Source organism: Haliotis cracherodii, unplaced genomic scaffold (assembly GCF_022045235.1).
Source record: "Haliotis cracherodii isolate W230 unplaced genomic scaffold, xgHalCrac1.p SCAF_1, whole genome shotgun sequence".
NCBI lineage: Eukaryota > Metazoa > Mollusca > Gastropoda > Lepetellida > Haliotidae > Haliotis > Haliotis cracherodii.
Genome location: NW_027266264.1, coordinates 60,489,917 through 60,508,457, shown reverse-complemented (window position 1 = coordinate 60,508,457; position 18,541 = coordinate 60,489,917). Strand labels below are relative to the sequence as shown.

The 18,541-nt window shown below is 42.1% G+C and overlaps 2 protein-coding genes across 2 annotated transcripts; both read left to right on the top strand.

Moving 5' to 3' along the window:
* The first annotated feature begins 810 nt into the window (after positions 1–810).
* On the top strand, positions 811–7,931 carry LOC139466649 (chymotrypsinogen A-like). Its single transcript, XM_071248236.1, has 7 exons — positions 811–853; positions 2,406–2,447; positions 3,403–3,604; positions 4,647–4,743; positions 5,670–5,844; positions 7,280–7,410; positions 7,764–7,931. Exons 1-7 carry the CDS (start codon positions 811–813, stop codon positions 7,929–7,931), a joined length of 858 nt encoding a protein of 285 aa, XP_071104337.1.
* Positions 7,932–8,593: 662 nt separating this feature from the next.
* On the top strand, positions 8,594–18,044 carry LOC139466639 (piRNA biogenesis protein EXD1-like). Its single transcript, XM_071248226.1, has 7 exons — positions 8,594–8,646; positions 11,557–11,709; positions 12,336–12,463; positions 14,683–14,763; positions 15,408–15,521; positions 16,625–16,743; positions 17,220–18,044. Exons 2-7 carry the CDS (start codon positions 11,592–11,594, stop codon positions 17,392–17,394), a joined length of 735 nt encoding a protein of 244 aa, XP_071104327.1. The 5' UTR covers positions 8,594–8,646; positions 11,557–11,591; the 3' UTR covers positions 17,395–18,044.
* Positions 18,045–18,541: the final 497 nt, after the last annotated feature.

The following is an 18,541-nucleotide window of genomic DNA, read 5'->3' as shown; positions in this document are numbered from 1 at the left end:
ACATCCTGGAGTGTGGGTCATGTGAGAAACTGAATCCCTGCCTGTGTCTGATCAAGGCGATCATTCATACTTTTGAGTTTGCAGGCAAATTAAGTATACTTTGAACGACTTCAACAAACAATGCTTATTTGGTTGACAGTCTGTACGTATCCAACCTGCCCATTAAAACATTTGAGGGTACGTTGAACCGATTGATGTGTTACTCAAGCCTACACTACAGTGTGGTCCTTTAAGCAAGATTTAAACTTTAAATCGTCACCAGAATATATTCATTTAATGGTAATTTAAAAATTATCAAACATATATTTTCCGTTTGCAACATCACGACAGCCAGAGCACAACACAAGATAATGACAGTTCGCCTTTAACAAAAACCACAATGTTTGATTCAAGATATATTTTGCAAAAAACAATAGATCACTTATCCTGTCAAAGAATAGTTGTAGTGATATACACCTATCAACCTTCAGTATCAAACACATTTTCAAGTTTCACCTCTGAATCTCGCCATCCGTCTTGCGGTCGTTTGGATTTCAAAGCCTTTTGTCCATGTATGGTGGATTACATGGTGTGTTTTTTCTTGGGTCTGTGTTTATCATAATCTATGTGTTTAGATAAACAGCACGCAGCCTGCTGAGATGCACTGCTGTCAGCTGAGAACCTGCTGAGAAACGCGTTGTGTCCTCATCATATTTAATGACGCGTGTTTAATTCCCGACATCATATTTCATAATTTATAAACACATGTAGCATTACGGAGGATGAGTGTGTGTTAGGAGTCAGCGTGAAACGTCATATTGTTCAGAGAAAATGTTCATTGTCATCGGAGTGATACTTATTGTGTTCATACAAGGTAACTTTTATTATCATTATAATTCATCATTGTGTATTTCTAAAATTCGTTTTTTTCTGTAATTATTTTTATGAGTTGACGTAAAACACGAATACTTTTGTTTTTAGTTTGTGTGTATCAATTTGTGATATTGAATCATTTTATTAGGTTTGAAAGTGATCTTAAAACATTTTATTGCTTAGGTATAAAATGTGTTCATGTGAATGTAAACTTTGTGTAAATTTGGTGTTATTGTTCCACATCAAGAGCAACCATTCCGTGACAGTATTCATAAGAGAGAGTTTACGTAATTCGGTTGCATTTTTTCGTCTACGAAATCCACAACGATGATGATGATGATGATGATGATGATGCGTATTCGAGTAAGAAATTAACGAATTGTAATTAGTCCCGAAAGGCTGTTGATTGATTTCTCATTCGACCACATATATATATATCAACCTAATTTGAAAATATGAAACTGAAGAACATTACCAAGTGTTCAAGTGAACAAGTATAACAGGAAGCACACAAATATCCCGACGCGTATATATCCTGGATATTGAATCTGTCTAGTAACACATCATTTAAAAATTAGGCATTGATATCTAACACAGAAGTGAGCTCTATTTCGACATATTACGATGTGTCACTTTGAGTGAGAATGTAATATACTAACGGTATGCTATAATACACTTACCCATAATGTGACTGAGCTTCAGTGGCGCTCAACATGGAATACAGGTATGTCAAGACGGCCAATGGAAGAAACGGTCAAAGTAACTCAGGTCGTAGACGTTTACCAATTTCAACACACGAGCAGGTGTACGATGCTGACACTCCAGGGAGCATTATTTTGTCGACTCAGGATTTGAACCCCCGACTGGAGGATACTGTAATGACTACGATATCAGCAACTACCGACACGACTGCACGACAGCACGACAGCACGCCGACAGATGCTGATTTGAGTATTGTAGCGGCCGCAAACTTTCCTAGTCTCCAGGAGGGATTCGAACCATGGACCTTCTAATCCGAGGTCTGACGCCTTGTCCACATGACCAAAGGGTTAACCCCGTCAGCAAGCTGACAGGGTATCCTTAAAAACGGCATGCATATTTTCTTAGACAATCGCACGAGGGTTGATATTCTTCAGTCGTGAAGTTCGTCATACTTTTGACAGCATGAAATAAATATTTTTCTTGATATTCTCTCCACGACATGACGTGTTAGTCCATATCGAAACGTGATATTTACAGTTATTGGTTTTTTTGTCATATAGACCTTCTCCAACTTTGTGGTATAGGGCACGTGTTTGGGCTCTGTTGCGGTTCTTAGATAATCCAGGATCCGCTGATCGGGCCCATACTTGCCCCGATTATGACACTTGGTTTGTCAGCGATATACAGGTGCTCGTTTCACAATGATTTACGTTACTAATTTCTCACGGCGTGAAATATTGTTTATCGTGGCCTTCTGTCTAGCTCAGGCAATACTACTCTACAGCAAGTGGAACATGAAAACTATCTATTTACCATCTGTATTGTGACAATGTTATGTTCTCCCTGTCCAGTCGAGGGGCACCTGCCGTTCTCAAGTTGTCCACAAGGCGGTGGTGAGTGTGTGGCTTTGCGCCGGTGTCGGGGGTGGGTGTTCGGTTGGGACCGATACTGTGGGCGGGGCGACGTCTGCTGCTTACCCTTCCCCCGGAACGACACGGTGGGCGACGACGACGATGACGACGACGATGCTGCTGCTGCTGATGGGAAGGATAATGGAAAGGAAGGTTTGGAAATATGCTTGTGCATGTGCTTTGCTTGGCTGTCATTATTTATAGTTTTGACTTCTCGTCCCGCTAAAACACATTAGTTTCAAGATGCTTAAATAATATATTAACCTGCTAACAAAAGGTATTGCCTAATGGCGAATTAAAGCATTGTACACGCAGTGAAAGGGCCGCTTTGCAATTTAAACTGACTTGCTTAAGAAAGTGTGCACTCATGTTTGATGGTATTAAAAATTAAAAAAACAAGAAATGGTTATTCGATTGTGATGTATTTCATACGGGTACAATAGTTGTGTTTGAGACCTTAAGTTTGCAGTGTTTCCGCGACTATTTTCAACCTAAAACCGTTTGGATAATAGTTGTAATTTATGGTAAATAAATGTGTACACTTTCTTATACCCGACATGTGCCAATTACTTTAATCGGATGACATATAGAGCCGTTGGTTGTAATCGGATGACGATAACAAATGAGAAAATTCTTTGAAAAGGCGTTGAATGTTTTGAAATGAGTTTTTCTGTTTTCAGACCTTTAACAAAGGCTAATTTGTTTCTACTTTCGAATCACAACACAGGCTAATTCCTTTCCACTTTCGAATTCGAAAGTGTCACACTTGCCCATATTGTGTTAATATTAAGTCATATGTACACGTTAAATATGAAGCGGAACGGTAAGAAGGCAATTCTGTGCTCTAGATACACCTAATATGAGAGTAGACACGACAACGTATATCATTATATAAGGGAATAATATCTGTGATCCCCGGATCTCCCCCTATCTATAGTTCCAGGATTCTCGGACTGCGGATTCATCCCCCGACTGCAGAAAGGGAAGTGGGGACGAGTGGCCCGAGTCGTGGGTGGAGACCCAGCTGTGATAGGGGAGTGGCCGTGGCAGGTGGCGCTGGAGTCGCGGGGGAGACACTTCTGTGGGGGGTCCCTCATCAACCGCCGCTGGGTGGTCACAGCCGCTCATTGTTTCAGGAGGTAAGTACATCCGTATGTATCTATTTGTCAGCATCCACATATATCTAGTTGTCAGCATATCGCCTTATATATGTCATAAAACGTGGTCAGTGCATTGAATTCGCCGATTTTGAAAGTAGTTTTGCTTAATGTGAGAGGAAAGTCCGGTGACTGTCTCTTGTGGTTCAACCCAAAAACACGAACATGGTGCTAAAGGACGCCAGTGTATGTTGCTGGGTGACAGTGGGCTTCACGGCTGAAGGAATCAAACAATCACAGCGAGTTGCCGCTTAATATATATCGCTGCGCAACCCTGTGCCCGTTAATACATTGTGGACACTTGGCCGTACATCAATCAAGTGAGATTAAAAACAAACTATTTCATTATCTGAATGAATAAATTGTTTCAAAGGCCACTCAGACTGCAATTTCAAATGAAATCTTTATTGTACAACACGTGAACCTCTGTTTTATAACACCAACATACCAACAATGGCGCCTCTGAAAGGGGAATCATTTATTATTTCCTAGCAGGCTGCCACAAACCATGATTCGGGACCAAATAGTTACATGCAGACTTTCCACACGAACATTATACTAACTCATTGTTGATCAACACAATATTCTTTTATCAAACATATATAAACACATGACAAGTTATAAACACGTAGATGATATAATTAGTGTATTTGAAATATGAAACGTGGTATGGTCTTTCTGTTGCAACGATATTAACAAAGTGTAAAAACGGGTTCTTTGTCTGGTACTACAGGTGGGGGCACGGGTGGCCCAGTCGTCTGAGGCGGCGCGATTCGCTGTGCAGAGTTGCGTCCCTTGTTCACGCCAGAAACCTATGATTGTGGGTTCGAATCTCGATTCGCCCCGATTATGTTTCTAGGTTTGTCAGCACCATACCCGTGGTCATGGGTTTCACCGAAGTGGTAAACGTCCGAGACCTGCATCACTTCGGGGTTTCCTCCCACATTAAGCTGACACGCCGCGATATAACTGGAATACTGTTAAAAGTGGCGTTAAACCCAACTCACTCACTCTGGTACTTCAGGTACTCCCCACGCAGGATGACGGTCATCCTGGGTCAGCACCACAAGTCCAGGAAGACCGGACACGAGCAGTACCGACGTATTAGCCAGGTCATCAAGGTGACACAATACTTCAACGTTTGCTGAGATTGAAATTGTTTGAAAACATCTGAAAAAACGTGTTCTTTTCAAGTAAGATTCCATGAATTGAAACTGGCTTATTAGGTTCTTCATTCCGGGGATCGCCTTTCTGATTTGTTTTGTTTTGTTTGTTTGTTGTTTAACGCCGCTCTCAGCAATATTCAAGGTATATGGCGGCGATCTGTAAAATAATCGAGTCTGAACCAGACAATCCAGTGATTGATATCATGAGCATCGATCCACGCAATTGGGAACGATGAAACGTATCAACCAAGTCACCGAACCTGACCACCCGATCCCGTTAGTCGCCTTTTACGACAAGCATAGTCGCCTTTTACAGCAAGCATGGGTTGCTGAAGACCTATTCTAACCCGAATCTTCACGGGTCCGCCTTTTACGAGCATAGTCGCCTTTTACGGTAAGCATGGGTTGCTGAAGACCTATTCTACCCCGGATCTTCACGGGTCTCGCCTTTCTGAAGGATAACATGAAACGTTAGTGCACAAGAACAACCAGTCTTGATTTTCCGCCGAAACAGATTCCATTTGGCGTAAAGGGAAAACTAGCGGGGGAATTATATGAATAACCACTGAAAACCGGTGATGACACCAGGTGTTCGCGGAAGGGGGAAGCATGTCCAGCATGCCCTTACGGTAGCACCCACCCAGTGGACAAACTTCTAGGCAATGGACAATTGGATGGAAACGAGACTGATACATTTGAAGTTTAAATTCTATAGTGTGTGTTTGGCCATCGTCCTCACAGCAGTATTCCGGTTCTGTGACGGTGGTCTGTAAATAGAGTCTGGTCAAGACAATCCAGTGATTGATAATGTGATTCGTGACCTGCCAAAATGTTGTTTACAGCAGCGTCAAACCCACTCACTCATGCACCCTCTGTTGCAGCATTCTAAGTTCGACCTTGGGTTTGGTAATCCGTACGACATCGCCCTGATAAAGCTTAACCGTCCAGTGGACACCAGTGGACACTACATCCGGACAATCTGTCTCCCTACCCACGATTCCGTTGTGTTCAATAAGTCTGACCGGTGCTACGTCACTGGATGGGGATTTACAAGAAGTAAGTCACGTCCCTTGTGTCATGTTCTCAAGATGTAGGTCACGCCCCGTGGGTCCTGTTCTCAAAAAGTAAGTCACGTCCCTTGTGTCATGTTCTCAAGAAGTAAGTCACGTCCCTTGTGTCATGTTCTCAAGAAGTAAGTCACGTCCCTTGTGTCATGTTCTCAAGAAGTAAGTCACCTCCCTTGTGTCATGTTCTCAAGATGTAGGTCACGCCCCTTGTGTCATGTTCTCAAGAAGTAAGTCACGTCCCTTGTGTCATGTTCTCAAGAAGTAAGTCACGTCCCTTGTGTCATGTTCTCAAGATGTAGGTCACGCCCCTTGTGTCATGTTCTCAAGAAGTAAGTCACGTCCCTTGTGTCATGTTCTCAAGATGTAAGTCACGTCCCTTGTGTCATGTTCTCAGGATGTAGGTCACGCCCCGTGGGTCCTGTTCTCATCATTCAACGCTTGGCACTAGCGTACACTAGAGGATGTAATTCTCTACAACACGTATGTTTAGCTACCATAACACAATTATGTGTATATAGTACGTCATGTTATATACAAATGAGGTCACTCCATTTATCTCGAAATATAAGATACCTACGCGATAAATCGCAAAGAACAATGAAGAAGGAAGCGTGTTTTATTTCACAATAAAACATTGTTCTACCATGAGGTCATTTCTGGAGATTCAAACATGCGCTCGCAACTTGATGACGTCGTATGTTTGACGACGTTATTTTTGAGTGGGGGGTGCCTATTAGTTGTTCCCTATAGATGTAGCTATGCTACGCAGATAAACGAGATGGCCGAACGATCGCATTCAATATTGGGAGAGATTGGACAATCAGTATTGGGAGAAAAGGTACAGATTCTAGAGTATATAATGTTGATATAAACGACTCGTGGTCTTCGTTTATCATACTATAAAACACTGCTTCGCCTCTCAACTTTTATTCTCCATGCAGTGTTTTATTGTACTCCAACTCGTCGTTTATTTCTTAAATATAAGTTTCAACTTCAGCAATACTTCCTTATCAATACGTACTAATGAATTAGTCGAAATTCTGACAATCAAAGGTGCTCTCTGCGTCACTTAAATCAGCAGCTATTCTGTATTACCCAGACCTGTACGTATGTGTTCTATAATGATTAATACCCTGGACCTATTCGCCACCAGAGCTTTCCGACAGGAAATATATGATGGCGAAAGGCTCCAGGATAATTATCATAATAGAATGGAGATCCAAAAGACATCAGACAATAACATCACTTTTGTTCGTTATTTCCGATACTTAAATAACTTTTTTCTTGTTATACGACATTGTTTGTATGCAGCACAAAGTTCATGTTCAGCCGACACTATTTAGATATTTGGCTACATTCGGAATTGCGTGGATGATTCTGTACACAGACATGTGTATTACGTCACTCCCATCTTGGTCCTGCAGATACTGGGGACTCGCGGATACTGCGCCACCTACAGGTGGACATCGTCCCTGTCGCCGTCTGTAATCAGTCATGGAGGGTCATTAAGGATGAAAATATCTGTGCCGGGAATGGAATAAGAGGCGCGTGCAAGGTGAGTTTGTGGACATTTGTCAATACCTCATGATGCAGCCAGGACAACGAAGGTCCAATTGCTTCTTGCTGTGCTGAGTAGCGTCCCTTTGTCGGGCCAGGGCCAAATAGTGGGTTTGAATCCGAGATTTGACTCGGGTATAATCCTTGATCTCTGCTTTGAGGCCTTCCGTTTATCATTAGTCAATATTCGGTCATAGTTTTATCAGTTTTTAGTGCACAAGTATACCCTGATTTAAATGATTGCATCATACTTTAGCTGTGTATGTTATTACTTTTTCGTTGCATGAAAGTGAATTTATCTTTACACCTGTGTGTATCGTTATAACACAACGCTTTGTTTTTCTCCTCCAGGGAGATTCTGGTGGACCTCTTGTGTGTTTCAAACACGGACGATATACACTAGCCGGCGTGACGTCATGGGGCAGTACCACGTGCCGGAAGCCTGGTTTCCCGGATGTATATACACGTGTTTCGTCATTCTTAGATTGGATATATGGGATTATATACAGACATAAATAAAATGTTATACCATGGATTTTTCTTGTGTTTTATAGATTTATCTTTTACCGACCTATGCCCGTATGTATAATATTGTATAATGTATAATGTATAATATCTATGTATAAAGTTGTTAGCATTCGTGACCAACTCGTGTCTTTCCATGACAAGCCGGTTACGGATAGGGTCAAGTGGCGACGAATGAACATACAAACATTTCCATACAAAGGATCATCAACGCCGCAAATTGGGTATTCGAACCCACGATCAGTTTATCCTGGTACAAATAAGGGAAGTAATTGCACGATGAATGCCTACCCTAGAGTGCCATACGAATTGGTCACAGTCCACACATAATGTATGTTATCGTCTCATCAACAACTCTCAAGGGGATGCTCTTTTATCCTTCATACATATCCTATTTATTGATCAAAAGTTTTCCAAAATAGCTACTCGTTATGAATTTGGATAGGCGATATTTGGGAAAAAGAAACGAAATATAAATCAGAAAAAGCGTATAAGCGTATCGTTACATTACAGCAACAAAACAGCAGTTAGAAATCTCATAACCGTTATAACAATAGCCCCACAGTAATGGACACCCGAGAAACAAGACTGTACACGCACCCGGGTCGGTGACGGTGATTATCTCCCTTCTTTAACCTCTCCTGTCAATGAGGCAATAAACATCGATACCATAACGACCAGCGACGCTTGAGAAGAATCTTCAACACCTGTAAGTAAACAGCCTGTCCATAATAGCTACCATTGACTGTATAAAGAGCCCGCTGTGCTATGAATCAATTGTAGGAGACGACATTATAGCAGATATACCCACCATATACCCTCACAGCCGACTATACGAGATGTCGAGATATTAGGTGACACGGCAGGTGTCAATGCATTACCAATGATCTCCGAAGCCTGACCTGTAGCGTACAACATTTATTATTGATGTCTGTGCATCGAGTATTGATTTACATATCTATAAGTATATATATAGGGAGAATACGATCTGTATGTGGTCGCACCCCGCTGTCTAGTTAGGTAGCTTAGCTTATAAAGAGTCAATAATGACCACCACATGCAGTAATCTTGCTCATGTAATATTCATGTACTGGGTTTGTTTACACTCTTCCCTGGTCGATATTGGCAAAGTGGCCGCAGTAGTGGCTGCAACCTCGGACAAGGCGTTAATCAAAGTCCTCATGGTAAATGTATACACCACAAAGTCTACATGTCACTCTGACATACAGGAAATAGTACTTTAGTCTGGTTGATTGTTTGACATGTGTTTAATATTAAAAGTTTTATGATTATAAAATAAAATTATTTTTGCTTATATTTAGATAATTTTCCCCCTGCAATGATAGTTTTCGAAAAAGTACAATTTTTGTATTTCTTGGTTGGTATATAGTTACCAGTGGAGTATGAACGCTAACATATTATTGATTTTAGACTTTGATTTTATTACAGTCACTAAGCCCCAACAAAGAGTAGGCCAGACATTGCAAGGCAAGGTGGGAGCTTAAGAAGCTAAATATAGCAATCTGTTGGGCACAAATAGGCCAGCCTGTTGTCCCTCTTTCCATGTACTATAGTCTTTTCTGATACGAAAAGCGCTACTCGCAATATTTTAAGTTCTTTTTTTCCAAAAACGATTAAAGATCTTTTTAAAACGTTCTTACCATTTTTGTGTAATCATAAATTATAACTATAATGTACAGGTAAAAATATAGATATTTTCTGCTAGACTCATTATTTTTCAAGAACTAAGGTGGAGTAATATGAGCCTGCCTCGTTATCTTTCATGTGTACTTGTGTTGCGTTTGGTCGATGCTAGGTTACCGTACGCGTCTGAGAAGGTGTTATTAATCATAGCCTATCACTCTTATAACGACCATCTAAAGGCAGGTTTTCTGTACTCGAGAACATTAGATGTCGCACATTACCCAAGTGTGCACGTAAACAATCTCAAAATCGTATAGACGACCCTCATTAGTCCACACCTTCCGGGTGATACTTACTGTGAGTGTCTGCCTATGTCAGGGTGTAGGTGGGGTGAATTGGGGTTCAACGTACAACGTTCAAGCTTTAATGCTCTTACATAGCGACGTGTGTGTGTGTGTGAGTGGCTGTGGCTGTGTGTGGCTTAGTCTGACATACAGACACTGGAACCAGTGTATTCAATACAGCTCATGCAGGTCTATAATATTTTACAAGTCTAGATGTCTGCAGTTTCAAGACACTGCCTCTTGGCTCCCTTTTATAATATTTTAAAAGATACTCTAATAACCCGCTAAACATGTGTGTGTGTGCGTGCGTGCGTGCGTGCGTGCGTGTGTGTCGACTTACTAATACGGACTACCGCGGCAGGTTTAACAGTGCTAGCCCACTGAGGTACCATATCGAAGTTGAACATGGATACCGCATTCAGACACAGTGTACTGACTCCGAGCCGATCAGTCGTTGTTTAGCCCCTTAATGCTGAGCGTCAGGCAGGGTAGCAACAACTACAATCTTTTAACGCATTTTGGTAAAACGCGGCCGGGGATCGAGCCACCAGGTCTATCGGGACGATTTCACTTGAAACACTACTGTCCGTATTAACGGGATTTCACTGTACATAGAGCGTATTGTTTCTGTATATTTATTTATTTATTTATTTATTTGTTGTTTTTTATATTATTATTATTATTATCTCAGCTGCCTTTGATGAGCTAGAAAGGTTAACACATTAACATTCATATCACCATCTCATCACCCTATTGAAATACAGAAATCGATTATCTTATTATATGTTTTGTACTTCCTTGTCAATTGCTTCAAATCACCATGTCAGTATACTCGTCAGATGATATGAGAGGAAACCCATCACAAGTTATAACCCAGCATGGTTTTGTGTATCGGCGGTGTATCATAGACCTTCAATGTCAAAATGAGAACAACATCGCATGGAGATATGTACCAAAGTTTGATGGAGGTTGGGGTATATGAAAATAGAGAATGGGTGTTCTTCCGGGTGTATGGCGGGCGCCAGCAGGAAGAAACACACTCGTGTGGGATCTCTACTTACGAGGGGTAATCTCATAAAATGTATGTAACATTCATGATAAGATATCATTTGGGGGAATAACTTACGAACAACGAGGAATTACGGATAACGGATTCCGAGCCTTGGCGAGGGTGTTTCAACATTAATTCATCATGGACAGATAATATGTAATTCTGCGAGTAGGCTTGTCCTCACATCACCCAAAATCCTTTCTTTTGAGAAAATATAGAAAAATGTGGGTTTCCTGATATCAGGTTTAGACAGCTGAATTATTCGAATGTTGAAACGACGTCACATACAATCGTGATATTATGAAAAACGGATGACGTCATGTTCACGTCACATTGCTATGGGCATCTTCGCAAACAATGAGAAAATGGAACAATTGTTATTATTCTCAGCAATTACTGAAAATGTTGTCACCTACATCCCTGTGAGCATGGTTCATGTGGTATACTGACATATGCTGAACATGATACGTATGGTGTTGGAGGTAGACTTCATCACAAATAACACAGCGGCGTTTTTTCACCTTCCCTTTCATCGAAGTCTCTCCCTGATATTTTGACACTGTTTTGTCACCTCCCCCAGGACGTGCTGTGACGCCCTGACGCCCTGACGCCAAGATGCCGCGGATTCACCTTGTGTCATCTGCGCAGGCGTCCGAGAAGGCAGTGCACGACATCCTCGTCTCATCCCCTGTGGTCGGCGTCAGCTGCAAGGGGGCTAACGCTGGGGGTAAAGGTAACTGTGGGACCTATACATAGTCACGTCCATTTTTAAAAACACATAAACGTAATAATAATATTCTTTGTATTTACCAAATTCCGATGAACCTTTTTACAGTAATTTAAACTTGCATAAACTCGAACTTTGAAGGGAGTTTGGATTTTGTACGGTTAACTTGGATACAACATACTTTCTGTTTTGACCAAGTTCGTTTTATCAGGTCTTTATTTTTTATTTACTACGTTTACTGTATACATTAGGCAGGGCGTATTCGCTATAATCAATTAGATTCTTCGTGGGCACGCAATAATCGTACGATCGTGGGTTCGAATCCAGCACCATACCCGTGCACTAGGGTTTCAAAGTGGTAAATGTTTATGACCTGTTTCACTTCTGGCTTCGCTTCTACATCTACAGCTGACAGGCTGTGATATAACTGGAATACTGTTCAAAGCGGAGTTAAACCAAACTCACTCACTCACTCACTCTATTTTTGCATCTGAACTTTCTTCAAATTTTCAAGTAAAGTATTTGAAACGATTCAGTTTATATATAGCGTTCATTTGAACAAATATTAATTGAATCATGCAGTCTATTTGTACCATTTCTCCTCAAATATGTGATATTATTTTCTTTCATAGGTACCATTTATCTGGTTGCCGTGGCAACGCTGCAGGGTGACGTGTACGCCTTCGACGTGAGACGAGACAAGAACATTATCCTGGACGGGGGCCTGGTCAGGCTGTTCCAGAGCACTGACGTCATCAAGGTGATGACTACACAGCCGGACATCATCCCGGCGAACCACTTATTGCCACAACATTAGTCTTCTTACCTCTGTGTATGGGAGGGAGGGAGGGGTGGGGTGTGTGTGTGTGTGTGTGCAGAGTTGCGTCCTTTGAGCACGCCAGAAACCTATGATGACGGGTTCGAATCCTGGTTCGCCCGAATTATGTTTCTAGGTTTGTCAGCACCATACCCGTGCTCGTGGGTTTCACCGAAGTGGTAAACGTCTGAGACCTGCATCACTTCGGGCTTTCCTCCCTCATTAAGCTGACACGTCATGATATAACTGGAATACTGTTTAAAGCGACGTTAAATACCACTCACTCACTCACTCTTATTTGTGGCTAGTAAACACTCAATCTCAAAGAAAGAAATTCCACCAGAAAGACATCAGTTCAGTCTCAGTGGAATTAGTGGAATTTACAGATAAATTAGTGCAGAATGTGTTTAATTCCAAAGACAACAGTTCAATTTCCCACAATTAGTTCAGTTTCAAATAAAAAAGTTCAATCTCGAACACGTACTTCAATCTCATATTAACCATATAGCATAATATCACAGAAGTTGGGTAAGTTCCAAAGAAATCAGTTCAATCTGAAACAAAACGCCAATGCAAGACCTTAGATAATAACAAGTGTTGATTATCCGCCAAAACAGATCACATGATGCGCAAGGGCAAAATAGATGTGAAAATTATGTGAATGGACCACTGAAAATCAGTGAAAATCAGTGATGACACCAGGTGTTTGCGAAAAAAAATTAGTTTATTTTCACAGAAAGCTAAACCCCTGGTGTTATTTCAGCACTACTCATCGGTCACGAGTGTACATAGTGACGACTTGTCACAGCCCAAAACCTATACCAGTCACTTTTAGATAACACCAATCACCCAAATCTTCTACCACTCACTTTTAGATAACACCAATCACCCAAATCCTATACCACTCACTTTTAGATAACACCAATCACCCAAATCCTATACCACTCACTTTTAGATAACACCAAACACCCAAATCCTATACCACTCACTTTTAAATAACACCAATCACCCAAATCCTATACCACTCACTTTTAAATAACACCAATCACCCAAATCTTATACCACTCACTTTTAAAGAACACCAATCACCCAAATCCTATACCACTCTCTTTTAAAGAACACGAATCACCCAAATCCAATAACAAATAGATTGATGTGATGAGACGGTCGCAATATTGAAGTTTCAGACAGTTGAATTTATAAGATTGAAGGTAGGGACTAAACCGACAAAAATTACAGACCTGGAAGCCGAATCCCTTAGCATCCTACACTTAAGAAATCGTGATTCCTTCTCAGCGTATATGGTGTTCCATGCAATGGTTGTTGCATCTTCCCGATGCAAGGGCGTAAACTGACTATAAAAGTCCAGTTGTCACCCTTGCCGAACTAGACTGGAATTTCCAGGCTCTATCGTAGCGCCACCGGTGGCTATTACGAGTTATGTCCTTTCTATGTCCCTCCTATTGACCAATAACATTCCACCTCTTCTGTCACTTGCAATTGTTTCAAACAAAATGGCGGCGTCCAGTCAAGACCATCTGATCGAAAGTCAAGATCTATATTGTAATAGGGCGGTCGGGTAGCCTAGTGGTTAAAGCGTTCGCTCGTCACGCCGAAGACCCGTGTTCGAATCCCGACATGGGTACAATGTGTAAAACCCATTTCTGGTGTCCCCCGCCGTGATATTGCTGGAATATTGCTAAAGGCGGCGTAAAAAACCTAACTCACTCACTCACTCACTCACTCACTCACTCACTATATTGTAATAAAACGGGCTTTACCTCGCGAAGTGCATCAACTCATGCACCTTGATTAAAAACATGAAAAGATGCGCAAAGTATCTGTCGACGCCCAGTTGGCGGTACACATGCTTTGCACATCCTTCAGTCGACAGAAATCTGCGCGTTGAAATCCATGTTGTTCACGAACCAGATGTCGAGCTCGTTACGCGATTTTGATTGGACTATGCAGAGACTCGTTAGTCCAGCCAACATGTAACTCCAGAATTCCATCCTTGATCGGCAGGATGGAAACTGGACTTTTATGGCCAGTAGACCCCCTTGCCCCGGGAAGATGTGGCTGTTGTCACCACATGTCGCTGTCGTTTTCGCCATTGCTAATGTTGATCAACTTCAGTCAGTAGTATGTACCGTGTTCCTCAGGTTATACACGACTGTGCTGCCGATGCCGCGGCCCTCCATCGTGGATTCGGTGTGACTCTGAGCAACGTCTTCGACACGCAGGTACGTCCACACAGCTGACCAAACCCTACACATACACATGAACAGTATTACTGAGGGTTAATCAATCTCATTAAAATCAGATCTTAGTTCTCGCTACCGCTAAGCAAAGATCTGAGGACTTCCCTTGACGGGTCACCTCAGACCGACCTTTCGCGAACTTTGACCGACCAATGGAATGACTGACAAGATGTCGACATTAGCCAATCAGAAGGCAGCTTTCTCGTGCTTTACGGCACTAATTTCAAATTGGCGACTACGCTTCGAAACATATTTTTACAAATACTCGATTAAAAAGTTGAAACCTGAACAAAAGAACATTCTGGAACGGCTAATAGATGGTCTAGATTTTATGGATTCAGTCGTTTAGGCTGTAACTATCGTCCGGAATACCCCATGTTAAGGTTTTCGACGTTGCATGAAGTGAAATCACATTCCGACTGTCACTTTCATGATCTAGTAAGCGACGCTCTGATAGATCAGATGAAAGGTCGTTCTGACGTGACTCCTAATGGGATGATCTTTGTTTTGCGGTAGCGAGAACTGAGATCTAATTTTAATGAGTTGAGGGTTAATGACCCTACGCACGAGTGTACAAAAACACGTGTATCCTAACCAGTTACCCGCTTACCTGTTTCTCTCGCTAGGTGGCGCAACGAGTTCAAATGGAGGAGCATGGACTCCCGCCTAGGATGATCAGCAAAAGCTCCTTATTTGTTAAATATGACGTCGTCGGATATACTCCCTCGGCATCACTTGAGGTATGTGTGTAGTAATGCATGTTTTTTAGAATGAACGAAAGTTTGATGTAGGATATACAACTGTGTCTTGTGGATAAAAAGTTACCTACATGTAGTGGTATATATGTTCACAGACCAACGTGGGTTTTAACAATTGATACACGTTTTACCTTCGGAGCGTTAGTTGTTTAGCGCCACTCTAAACAATATTCCAGCTGTGAAAAACAAACAGCTTGGCAAAACAAACCAGTGGTTGATATCATGAGCAACGCCAGATGCCGTCGGGGTACGATGACACCTGCGATAAAAACAAATGTCACCTAGACTGGCTGACCGATCTAGTTCAGACGCAGGGGGTGTATTCTAGCCCGGTTATCACTGGGTGAAAAGTGAGTGAGTATGGTTTTACGCCGCTTTTAGCAATATTCCAGCAATATCACGACGAGGACACCAGAAATGGGCTTCACACATTGTACCCATGTCGGGAATCGAACCCAGGTCTTTGGCGTGACGAGCGAACGCTTTAACCAGTAGGCTACCCGACCGCCCCTGGGTGAAAAGTCGTTTTGAAAGATGTTGAAAGGAATGTGGTAGATGTATGTGCATATATAAGATAGCTACACGATAAATTGCAAAGAACATTGAAGAACGAAGCGTGGTTTATTTCACGATGAAACCTTGTTAAATCATGACGTCATTTCTGGAGATTTGAACATGCACTCGCAACTTGATGACGTAAATTACACGACGTTATTCTTTTAGATGGAAATGTCTATAGCTAGTGAGATATAGCTAGAAAGCGCAGAGGAACGAAATGGCCGATCGATCGCACCCAGAAGTGGGAGAGATATGACAATCGGTTTGGGGAGAAAAAGATACAGATACTCGACGTGAAACTTGTGAGAATATGCGGGAAAGACCACATTTAACCCCCTGTTCATAAATTGGATGTGTCCGACATTGCCCCTCATGGTTTATTCTCCCTGTTTTATTGTACGATAAACAGCTCCCACTCGTCGTTTATTTCTCAAATCGTCGTTTTCATATTCACTTGTTGTTTGCACCACTGTTACCTACCACTGACAGTGTGACAATACAACGGCTGTCTCATCATCTGTCTACAGCGTCTACTACGAGAGGACCAGCACGTATGGGCGCGACGACCACTCAACAAGGACATGCTCAACACCGCCGCGGCCGACGTCGTCCCCCTCGTCACCGTCCTGTACGACAGACTCAAGAGGTACGTTATCAGAAATATCGCGAGAAACATTGTGACAGCTATAGTTCGATATAAATGCAAATACCTTAATTCCAATATTACCCGTGAAGAACCGGGGTAGAATTGGTCTTCAGCAACCCATGCTTGCCTTAAATGGCGACTATGCTTGTCGTAAGAGGCGACTAACGGGATGGGGTGGTCAGGCTTGCTGACTTGGTTGATGCATGTCATAGTTTCCCAATGCGTGGATCCATGCTCATGATGTCAATCACTGGATTGTCTGGTCCAGACTCGATTTTTTACAGACCGCTGTCTTATACTTGGAATATGCTGAATGAGGCGTTAAACATCAGCAATCAAACAAACAAATCTTTCCGATATGGTGAGCTGTTTCGCCCCTTTTATTATTTTATAGCTCAGGCTCACATTGCCGATGACACGTTCATTAATCACTCATTCAGCCTTTTTTCACTTCATTTATGCCTATTTTGTTCAAGCGTTCTGAATCCGGAGACTGCTGATTGGTTCGAGTATCTCTGCAAACAACATCGCCGCAGTCAACTTGGAAGCAAGAAGAAGACAACAATAAAGGGAGATAATCAACCCCGGCGATCAGTCAATGAGTCATTCGAAATGAGTGTTGTGAAAGTTAGAGAACCCAAAGATGACTAGTCCATATCGAACAACAGTGAAACCTCGTTTGTCCGGACATTGTCTATAACGTCTTCATATACACATGGATATCACTCTCCAAAACCGTTTCATTAATCCGGACATTTGTTCATTCAGGCGGTTTCAGTGTGTAAATACTGTCCGGATAAATGGGGTTTTACTGTACGTAGATTGGTTTTGATTTTTAATGCTAGAAATGTTTTAGATAAGCCAAGCTATAAGCAAGGCCGACACGTGTATATACGCGTTTCGTTAGTAATGATATCTGCTTCAATGTTTATACATCATATTTCTCACAGGCATCATTGTTTAAGTTTAGTCGGTATTCCGATTTCTTTGCGCTTGCGACACTGAAACGATGTAAAGCTGGAGCCAAGTTTTGCCGTTGTGGTCTCTTCGTGATTTATTTACAGGCCTTGTTATCTGTAAGGCGTCAGGCAACAAACATACTTTATATGCAGATTGTGTGAGTGGAAGGTTCTACCGGTAGGGCAGGACATCCTTACACTTTTCACGAACACCTGGTGTCATCACTGATTTTCAGCTATCCAGTCATATAATTGTCACCCCTATTTTTACCTTTTACGCCAAATGGATTCTATTTGGTCGGATGTTGGAAACTGGTTGTTCTCTGGCGGTAACGTTTCATATTGAATATTAGAGGTGAGGTGAAATGGGGTTTAACGTCGCGTCCAAGATTATTGCACTTATATAGCGACGTGCATGCACGTGCATTGAGTGTGTGTGGCTGCTTGTACCAGTCCGGACTGATGCCGATTTATAGTGCTAGCTCACTGAGATACCATGTCGCAGTTTAACACGAATACCCCACTCAGACACAGTTTACTGACTCCGATCAGTCCTTGTTTTAGCCTCTTAATGCCGAGCGCCAGACAGGGTAACAACAAGTTCCATCTTTTAACGTCTTTTGGTATGACGCGGCTGTGGATCGAACCCCGGACCTTCCGCTCTCCGGGCGGACGCTCTACCATTAGACCACGGAGGCGGTTTTGAATATTAGAGAGTTATAAGAGTTATGATGATGCTTATTACTACTACGGCGCCCGGGTAGCCTAGCATTTAAATCGTTCGCTCATCACGCCCAAGACCCAGGTTCGATTCCCGACATGGGTACAATGTGTAAAGC